Source organism: Condylura cristata, unplaced genomic scaffold (genome assembly GCF_000260355.1).
Source record: "Condylura cristata isolate star-nosed mole 26May11 unplaced genomic scaffold, ConCri1.0 scaffold00005, whole genome shotgun sequence".
Lineage (NCBI taxonomy): Eukaryota > Metazoa > Chordata > Mammalia > Eulipotyphla > Talpidae > Condylura > Condylura cristata.
This window is the reverse complement of record NW_004567106.1, coordinates 8,890,854-8,902,007: the sequence shown is the minus strand read 5'-3', so window position 1 is coordinate 8,902,007 and position 11,154 is coordinate 8,890,854. Positions and strand designations below refer to the sequence as shown.

The window sequence follows — 11,154 nt, the reverse complement described above, 5'->3', positions numbered from 1 at the left end:
AAAAAAAAAAAAAAGGAAATGATTTTGAAATTTAGAATTAATTGAATTAATTAGTCCTTACTGGAAAATTCACATTCATCCTTTGGAAAATACTTCTTTGATAAAGTTGTGACAATTGTAACAGCCATAGAGAATATTTAATGATCCTAGAGGCTTAAACATAACTTGGGCAGGTACCACACTGATACAGATGCCCCCCTTCCTTTTTTTTTTTTACTGTGTGAAGTATTTTACATTTTCATCTCTGTATAATGATGGTCAGGAACAGCTGTCTACTGTGTTTGATTGTGAGAAACCATGTGTGTTCAATTGACACTTAGTGTTTCTCTGCTGTAAACTGGAACATTTTAGATGATATATATTGATCCTATGAGATAGATGTCATTCTGTCCATTTTACAGATAAAGAGAACAAGGTTCAAAGGAGGTTAAGGAGCTTTCTTAAGGTCAGAGAGATAGAAATGATTGAGCCAAGCAGGGGTTCAATTCCAGAATAGGCCATCCCCAAAGTCTTTGCTCTTTATCTACTCAAAGATACCCTGAAAGATCAACATATGTTCCAGTGGTAAGGGTGGAAAGGCTATCAAGGCTTGACTTCTCATAAATTCAAGAAAACCTTGTGGAAAAATCTTTGCTAAAAAGCCCTGAGAACCGTATTTGTTCTGGTGTAACAGTGCTTAAAGTGATATGAGAGAGAATTGAGTTTGCTATGGTTTGAAATAAATGCTATTCTTTGAAGTATTGACATTCCTTTGCAATAAACTCCTTTTCATTAGAAAAGGATGTTTGGATGTGTAAATGAAAATTTTTCTTCCATAAAGAGTTTATCACACCAACACTAACTTCTGAGATGTTACATTAAAAGAAATTGTTTGAACAAATTTGGAAATAATCTAAAATTCTCTCATAAAAAATTAATAGAAATGATCAGGTTAGATGATTTCCTCCAAATATTGTTTGTCTTGTCAAATAAATTGGTTTCAAATACAGTTTAGTAAAGTAGGCTCCTCTGTAGTTCATGTGGGAAATCAAAATAGAAAGCAGCTCAGTACATAATAAACAAGACTTATGTAGCAGAATGTAGTAGTCCCAAGAAGTGAACATAGAGGAAATCTTCTATAAAAAAAATTAGAGTGAGGAGAAAGTAAATGTAGGTATGAAGTTAGAAATGGATTCATGAAATTTACATTCAACAAAAATCTTGAGCAGGTGTTTGTGCGCCATTACTCAAACTCTTAAGCTAATGAAAGTCATTTAATATAAGTTATTAATCATAGTTTTTGATAGTAAAATGCCTATAAGTTACTGACCTTAAGTAATGTTCTACACCATAAAAGGATTTTTTTTACAAGTTTATTTTTACATCATTTTGTACATTTTTTTTTCCCATCTCAATTGTAATCCCCGCGGGTTTCCCATCACCAAGTCACCCGTGTGCCATCACCATAATCCCGTGCACTTCCCTCTCCACCCCCCCGTTTTAATCCCATTCCCCACTCCACCCCCACAAAATATCTCTGGTATATGGTTGTTCATTATTTTTGTTATTTTCTCGCCTGGTCCATTATACTCCTGCTATGAGTGAAACCATCCAGTATTTTTCTTTCTCTTTCTGGCTTATCTCACTAAGCATGATCTTTTCCAGCTCCATCCAAGTTGCTGCAAAAGACATGTGTTTCTCTTTTTTGGTTGCTGAGTAATATTCCATTGTATATATGTACCACATCTCATAAAAGGATTTTTTAAAGGTGCTAATGCAGTAAAGCAATGCAATCTATATTTTGGGATGTTCTTGATCACCATACTCTTTCCACTTTATTCTTTTTTTTTTATATATATATCGTTCTTCATTTTGCTCATTTTTCCATCTCGGTTGTAATCCATTTTATTCTTTAACTGCCCTAAAATAAAAAGACTTCTATAAGAAAAGAATTTTTAGAACTATAAAAATATGGCCCTCCCTGGTAACGCAGCAGGTTAAAGCACTGCACTAAGAAGCTAACGCCATTTTCGCATGAGTTCGATCCCCGCCTGCCCCAGAGGTGATCACATGGCGTGGCAGACCCCTCTACCAGCCCGCTGCTCCCCTCAGCAGTGTACTCCATCAATCTGCCTGTTCTGCTCCCCACTGTGTCTCTGGTGAATCCTCTCACCATCCCTGAACCTCTGACCTGTACCCAGTTCTGTATCCATAAATAAATAAATCTTTAAAAAAAAGAAAAAAACTATAAAAATATGTTTCTAATTTACTATCCTTAATAGAATACCTCTATTGCTAATGTTATCTTTAAATAATCAGTAGGAAAAAAATTTAGTACTGTGTTATGGGGACTTGTGAATGGGAAGGTTATGTCTAAAGCCAGATGATACAGTTTGGTAGATCTCCCTGCAGTGACTCAAAAAAGGAAGGAAAAAATCCATGTGTTTTTATCTTTTGTACACCTCTCTCTCATAATACATAATAACACTCCTCTCCTAATTTTTAAAAAAGATTTATTTATACATACAGAACTAGAGTACAGGCCAGAGGTGCAGGGGTGGTGAGAGGATTTACCAGAGGCAGAGTGGGGAGGACAGGTGGATTGACTGAGATACACTGCTGAGGGGAGCAGCGAGCAGGACAGGAGAGGTCTGCTGTGCCATGTGGATCACCTTTGGAGCCAGGGATTGAACTCGCACTGAGCCATGGCAATGAGCTTGCAGTGCTTCATCCTAATCCGTTGTGCCATCAGGGAGGGCCCCTCTCCTACTTTTTTAGTCTTCAGGCACGACCTCCATAACAATTTTCAGAAGTAGCTTTTAAGGCAATAGAAAGAAATAGAGTTCAAAGATATTTTGGATTCCTCAGACGGATATTGCTATCTGCCTCAGTCTTCCCAGTCTCTCTTTTATGTTCCTTTTATTCTCTCCCACTTTGTTCCTTCAAACTTCGGTTTCCATCCACGTCAACTCTATGTCATCGTAATAAAGAACCAGGCAAGTCCAGCTGATGTATATGTGTGTTTCAGCTGAATCATTCCTACAATCATAAAACTAGTCAAGGCAGTAGAATTAAACTCTCCCACACTGCTAAACTGAAGAATATAATCAGTGTTTATGTTCACATTTGCCCATCTAAAATATGTCATAAATTAAATTAATTAGAGGATATGTGACTTGGCAGTCTAAGGAAGACATTTAAAGTAACTTCAATGAAAATAGTTTTGTATGTCGCTTCAGTATATGATACACACAGATCAGAGACCTAATAGTGCCTGAACTTTTCACCAGTAGTCTTATTTAAAGACAGATTGTGCAGTACAAAGTCCTTGGGAAGGTCATATTTTTATACTCCATATTCCCCAAGTGTTCATCCTGATGAAATATTTCATATTTCCTCTGAATTCCTCCAAATGCATCATATATAGCACCCTCTCTCATAAAACGAGTTCATACAAACTATTCAGAATGTGAATAGACTGGCCATAAAAGTTTGATCATATTTATCACCGATCTTTGGTCACCTGAGAGTACCAGTTCCAGTTAGTCCTGTTCCCTCTTTACATGATCCACTTCTATTGTTTGGAATTATGTATCTGTATCCAACTTATAAGAGTTAATTGCTTGCATTCCAGGTTAAGTGGTTCTGTCTACTTCAAGCCAACCCATCAAACTCTGGTTAGTAAACCTGGAGTGGTTCACCAGTTCTTCCTAAAATGGCAAAAGTCATTCTGTACTCCAAATTCTTGCACCCAAGTTTCAACAGTTTCCGAAAACAGGTCTCACTGAGTGTTCACAGAAGAGCTGTGTTGATTCAGACCTTCAATTTACTATACTCATCAAGGGAGGCCAAACTGATGGGCCAGTTCTAACTCAAGAATGGCCAGCACATTTGATTAAAATGTGAGTTAAGCCTAGTCAGGAAGTAGGGAGAAGACTTCTGGCTCTAGCTCTGGCTCTCGCTTTTGCTCTGACACTAGTGTAGACCAGATGACTTCAAAGTCCTCTTCTACAACATTTAGCAAATGTAAAGTTTAGCAGGCATTTCTTTAAGTGGATAGTGGAGCTAGTAGAAATGTTAGAATATTACCAATGACAAAAACGAAAAAGGAGCTGAAAACCAAGACAATAAGGACAAGCCCCTGCTACAGCTGACCTTAAGAGTTGGGTTTCAGTGCCCATCCCAGAAAAGAGGTCTTACAACCTTCATTCAGCAAACCTTTACTTTCCAAAAGAAGGGATGCCTCTATTCTTCCCCATTCATCAAACATATTTTGCTACCTGTTAAACAATAATGACAAATGTTATTGAAATGTAACCTGAGGAAATTCCTTGTTTAATATTTTTTGTTTTGTTTTGTTTTTAGGCCTCTCTTTCGCGGAAGTTCAGATGTTGATCAACTAGGGAAAATCTTGGAGTAAGTAATAATTAACTTTACATAATGTTATTGAAGCACTTGCATTGAAGCACTTGCAGTGAATTTTCCACTGATGTTTATGTAATATGAATATATATAATTACATATGTAATGTGTTTACCTCTTATCTTTCCTACCCCACACTACTGCTGCAGACAATTCCTCTTTGTGTGGTGAGTGGGGAAATGGTAACATGCTGTTTTATGCAAAGCCCATCATGGCATGTGGCCTGATGACCCTGCTTGTATGTTGTTTGCGTGGATCTTTTTGCTGTGCTTCTTTCTTTGCTTGGCTGAGCTCCACTTCTTTCCTTCAAATACATTATCTGCTTGGGGTCATTTCGGATGCTTCCACCATCAGAGATGAGGAACCAGGTGGCTAGGTAACCCATCCTTGCTCCCTGCTTGCCTGTCCCCACTGAGTTAGGATAATGCATCTAGGTTGATTTTACCTTGTCTTGTTTTCCTGGGCCCAAGAGAGTGTGCTGTATAGTCTGTATAGTCTGGAACACCAAAATAGGAAGTGAGAAACCTAGACTCCACTCCTGCATCTGTAGCTGAATAACTATACAATCTTGAAAACACCATTTAAAACACCCTATAAAGTACTGACACATTGCCTGGTACATAATAAAAGTTTTTTTTTAATAAGTTTGTTATTATAATTCATCATTAATCATACTGCTCCTTGATAATTTGCAGAGTCCCATTTGTGTCCATTTATGTTATGCATGTGAGGATATATATGCTTTTAGGTTTCTAGAATGCTAACAAAGGGCTTTTCTCCTTACAAAACATGGAGTATGGCATCCTTTTGGGATTTGTGAGTTTGCCAAAGCCCATCAGAATTGGGGTGGAGTAGGAAAAACGTGGGAGTTCTGGAACCAAAAATAGCCCTGATCATTGGTGTGTTACGTTTTATAAGAATCCCAGTGATTTTTATGACATTTGCAGTCCGTAAAACTAGGGGAAAGTGCCTCTAAAGAATTATATTTTAACACTATCTACTCAAACATAGCTGCCTTAAACAGTTGGAATAAACCTGACTGTCCTCATGGTGACTGGAAACAACTCCACAGTAGATGTCTGTTAATACCAGTGCCTCTGCTGAGTCAGAACCCAACCAGTGCCTTTAAACATCAACTCGTTGTGTTTTCTGGGGCCTTCCTTTGTCTAGGCAACCACTTCTACTGCACTTTGTGGCCAGATGAATTCAAGTCAAAACTTTCATGTTACTCTCTAGTTCAGAAGGTCAGTTTCTTTGACTATTCAGTGATGACTTCCCATCCATTCATCCCCATCAGTGTTGAATTTACCTTGTGTCAATGTGATCTTGAACAGGGAACTATGAAAGTCAAACAGATCAGTGACCTTTCTGTTTAGTGAAACAACCTGTACTGAAGTCAGTTTGCCAGACCCTGACGTCCTTTGCTTTTCCTACTGACACCACCTTGACTTTCTGTCCACCTCCTGCACTGGCATCTGCAACCTTGTGGATATTGTCAGTGCCCCTTAGTATAGGAAACCAGCGCGGTAGAAGAGAAGGAACACTCAGCAAGCACATCTGACTTGCATCCAAAGGGAAAAGGCCCACTAGGGAGGGCCTTCATACCAAATTTGTTTTGTCCTGTGAGGCTTTCCTTTTTGGTTTCTGGCCTTGTTTCATTGAGATGATGTTCTACTTCCTCTCTATAAATGTACTGCTGTTGTTTAGACAATGCTGCACTCTAGTGTCACATCAGAAGTACTTGAAAATTATTTCTGTCCCATCATCACTGCCATTTATAGGTTTTGTGATGTCATTCTTTCCAGTACAAATGTCAGCTTTTTAGGCTTATATTCAGCTGTCCAAATATTGAAATTTAATGCAAACACTTTTTAATGGACTTGTTTGAATTTCCCAACACTGATATATGGGCCATAAAAGTTCATACCAAATTTACTTTTAATTTATTTTTTTATTCACACAAGAACTGAGGTACAGGCCAGAGTTGCAGGTGGTGAGAGGGTTCACCAGACACAGAATGGGGAGCAGAACAGGATAACTGACTGAAACACACTGCTAAGGGGAGCAGCAAGTGGGACAGGAGATGTCTGCCACGCCATGTAGCCCTGGCCGGGGATCAAACTCATGGTGCAGAGGCTGTTGTGCTTTAATCCCCTGCACCACCAGGGAGGCCTTCATACCGAATTTTGAATGGATATTATGATATTAAACTGAATTCTTTTTTAAAGGAAAGCCAAATTCACATAACCCAAAGAGGAATGTGGAAAGTTTCTGTGCTTAGAAAGATTTATACTTTCATGGAACAGGTACTTGAAACTTAATGCTTCTAGCCTATGTCATTTTATAGCACTTTTAGGAGCAGAATGATAGTAAAATGGACACCAAGTATTGTATTTAGAATAAGGAAGACTGGTAGGTCCTCCCTGGTGGCACAAGGGATTAAAGTGCAGCACTATGAAGCTGTCCCCAGCCACTGCAGCATGTTTCCATCCTGGGCCAGGGAGGTAGCCCACATGACTTGGCAGACCTCTCCTGTCTTGCCCGCTGCTCCCTTCAGCAGTGTATTTCAGTCAGTCGGCCTGTTCTGCTTCCCACTCTGTCTCTGGTGAATCTTCTCACGCCACCTCTTGCCCGTACCCCAGGGCTTGTATGCATAGCTAAATAAAATCTTAAAAAATTAAAACGGAGAGTTGAATTCTCAATGAGCTCACCTTGTGTGGTTTTGACAGCTTCTTTCATTCATTATCCTCAGTTTTCTGATCTATAAAATGAGAATGATAATACATGACCTACATGTAGGATATGCTATAGAATCAGAAGGACATGTTAGATTTTTAAACTCTTTTAAAAGGTAGGTAAATTCATTATATAAGTAGTTCTGTGTATAATTAAAATGGTACACCATACATACATACCTGCATACTTACATACATAAACATTTCTCTGAAGGATTTTGGTATTCAGCTACCCATATTGCGTTATTTCAACATAGAAATATTTAAAGCTGGGCCCTCTCTGGTGACACAATGGGTTAAAGTGGATGGTTTCACTCATAGCAATAGGGATCGGGAAAAGAAAAGCAATTGTAATAAAGTAAAAATGAAAAATGAACAACTAGTTTATAAACTATAGACATTTTACGGGGATGGAGAAGGGAATAGGATCAAAACTGGGTGGGAAGAGTGCACAGAACTTTGGTGATGGCACAGGGGTGAATTGGTGGTGGGAAGTCCACAGGGATTACAACAGATGAAAAAAATGCACAAAATGAAGAATGATGTAATAGATTAGATTAGATTATTTAGATAGATTAGATAGATTTTTTTTTTTTTAAGTGCAGCACTATGAAGCAATCCACAGCCACTGCAGCAAGCATCAGTCCCTGGCTAAGCAGCTGACCCACATGGCTCAAGAGATCTCTCCTACCTGCCCCGCTGCTCCCCTAAGCACAGTGTATTACAGTCAATCTGCTTGTTCTGCTCCCCACTCTGTCTCTGGTGAATCCTCTCATCCCTCTGCACCTCTGGCCTGTATCCCACTTTTTGTGTACATAAATAAATAAATCTAATCTAAAATAAAAAACAAATAAAAGTACAAAAAAAGGGAAAATAATTCTTTAATTAAAAAAAAAGAAAGATATTGGGCCCTCCTTGGTGTCGTGAAGGGTTAAAGCACAGCTCTATGAAACTATTTGCAGCCACTGCAGCACAAGTTTGATTCGCAGCCCCAGAGGTGACCCACATGGTGCAGCAGACCTCTCCTGTCTCGCCCGCTGCTCCCCCCAGCAGTGCACTTCATCAGTCTGCCTGTTCTGTTCCCCGCTCTGTCTCTTCTGGTGAATCCTGTCACCTCCTGCACCTCTGGCCTGTACCCCAGTACTTGTATGCATAAATAAATAATCTTTTTTTTTAAAAAAAAAAAAGATATTTAAAGCTGCAGATAAAAAAGATTTTAAATTATTACTAAATGCTGTTATAGTCAATTCTAGGTGATAACATGTGAAAATATTGATATAATCATGGTTAAAAAATGAAAATCAATAAACAATTTTAAATTTCTTTAAAAGCTACTTCTTGACTTCTCTGCCCTGTCCCATTCCGTCTAAATACATACATATTTATTTTATTATTTTTATACTAGATCTTTCTATTGGACAAATTTGTATATTACCCAAAACTGTTATTTTTCAACATTTGTTCCTGTATATATGTCAGTGAGTCTGTCTTTATCTACCTCAGTGACATGACTCCCAGCATGCTCAACCAACAGGACTAGAATCTCCCCCCAGATCTCCCATGACCAGTATAGGCATAACAAGCTTCTGCTCTATGCAGATGAGGTCTGTGACCTATAGGTTCTGTAAAGGCAAGGGAAAGGAAACAGAACCCAGAGATCATGTGATATTTACCACATCTTCCTGAACCTGGAAACTCTATTCAGGAAAACACCCCTTCTGGGCCTTCATCCCAGTGAGTACAGACTAAGGAGACAACTGATACAGGCCAGTATCACTTCTTACTGTAGTTGCAATAGATTCTTGAATATTATTTGAATATTCAGATAGCCTGTCTGCTAAACTATATTTTAGTTCAGAGTTAATTTTTTTAAATTAGTCTCTGTGTAACACAAATTCTTGCTTCCTCTAACATCTCATACTCAAATCTACTTACCAGCTATCCATAAACTGTAAATAATATCTATGTAATGTACAAGTTGAATAAGGCCACTGACCTCTATTGCTATTTCTGAAGAAACCTTAAGTTAGGCAATAATAGGACTCAGGCAGTTGATGTTTCCAGTGTGGTAGTGATGCATTACCTTTGTGTTGAATTAATAACATTTTCTCTTTTTTTTTTTTAAAGATTTATTTATTTATTTGGGGTACAGGCCAGAGGTCAGGGGCGGCGAGAGCCTTCACCAGAGACAGAGTGGGGAGTAGAACAGGCAGATCAACAAAGTACACTGCTGAGGGGAGTAGCAGGCGGGTCAGGAGAGGTCTGCCACGTCATGTGGTCACCTCCGGGGCAGGCGGGAATCCAACTCATGCGGAAGTTGCTTTAGCTTCTCAGTGCTGTGCTTTAACCCACTGTGCCACCAGGGAGGGCCAACATTTTCTCTTTTAATAATAACAGGTATTGTAATGATGTTGATAAATACTGTATCAGACACTGTGTTATGCACTTTATATAAGTTATTGCTAACCCTCACAAAAACTGAACATTACTGCTACATAAAGACACTGAGGCTTATAGAATTTAAGTGTTTGGTCTCACCTACCAATTAGTGGCAAGTGGAAAACCCAGGTCTGCCTATTTCCAAAGTTCTGCTTTTTCTTCATCGCTTTGTCTCTCCACATTTCTTATCCCAGAATGATTTGCAGGAGAAATGAAATATATTATTTCTATTTATTGTTTGCAATAAAATAGTTGGAATACCATAAAATAGTTAATACCATAAAATACCATAAAATACCATAATACCATAAAATAGTTAAGTACCATAAAATACTTGGAATACCATAAAATAGTTAAGTATTATTTTAAAAATATTGTTATATGTTAAACTTAGCTATATATTATTAGTATATGATTTAATATTAGATTATAAAATTATATTTGCAAGTACATATCTTCTAACTTTTTTTTTTGCCTGACTCTAATATATGTAATTACAGTTTGGAGAATGAATCTTTAACCAAATTAATGTGTTAGCAAATTGCATTATATGAACATCATAAAGTGTGTTGATATGGGAGTGTTTGAACAGAACAGGAAGTTACTCAACATAAACAAAATATATGTCCTTCTGGAGCTCCTTTGAATATCTAGGTGCTGCTCTTTTTGAGATTTTTCCATTGATATATTTTCTCTTATATTTAGAATCTATCACCAGATACTCTTTTACGTATCTCTTCCAAGTGAATTCTACAATTCTCATATGAAATTACCCCTTACCCCATGATAAATGTGCTACAGTAAGACAGAGAAATGAGAGTTCTGCCAGTGATATAAGTAGGGGACTCCTGGGGCTTTGTGGTCCTCGTACTATTCCTTAGACTTTGCCTTAATCTAGAATTTGGAGGGGAAACAATTTCAGCATAGTAGCTAATGCTGTATTCACATGCGGTTCTTTTGCAGTGTGATTGGACTTCCAGGAGAAGAGGACTGGCCCAGAGATGTTGCCCTTCCCAGAGAGGCTTTTCATTCCAGATCTCCTCAGCCAATTGAGAACTTTGTGGCAGATATTGATGAGCTAGGCAAAGACCTACTTCTGGTAAGTCACTTATACTGATGGAAAGATGTACCCTGGCCACACTGAGTGAACACACATAGGATTGGTGTCCCATGTTGTGACCTCACAGGGTAGAGGCCACAGTCTCTCTGTAGGTTTTAATTTCATACCTTTAACTAGTGATTTCACTGGATTGTCTTCAGTTCCTAAATAGAGTACCTCATCCATGTGGTCTCAATCCACCATATGCTACCATTTGAAAGCAGCCTTGGAAGCCTTTCAGTTCCTCTAAACATTCTTCTCTAGCAGTGAATAAAGTGAGTCTTCACTTCTTGTCATGGGTAGGCTATTGGAAACCATAACTTTAAATTAAAAGGTGTATATATAGGGACCTCTCTGGTGGCACAGGGTTGGTTAAAGTCTCAGTGGTTCTGTAAAGGCAAGGGAAAGGAAACAGAACCCAGAGATCATGTGATATTTACCACATCTTCCTGAACCTGGAAACTCTATTCAGGAAAACAC

General features: G+C 38.3%; 1 protein-coding gene across 1 annotated transcript in view; it reads left to right on the top strand.

The window, feature by feature from the left end:
* CDK6 (cyclin-dependent kinase 6) overlaps positions 1-11,154 on the top strand; it is a 198,282-nt gene that overhangs the window by 180,928 nt on the left and 6,200 nt on the right. Inside the window, exons 6-7 of the mRNA XM_004676682.1 lie at positions 4,345-4,395; positions 10,539-10,674. Of these exons, the coding sequence (XP_004676739.1) occupies positions 4,345-4,395; positions 10,539-10,674 (187 nt within the window). The remainder of the gene's footprint in view (positions 1-4,344; positions 4,396-10,538; positions 10,675-11,154) is intronic.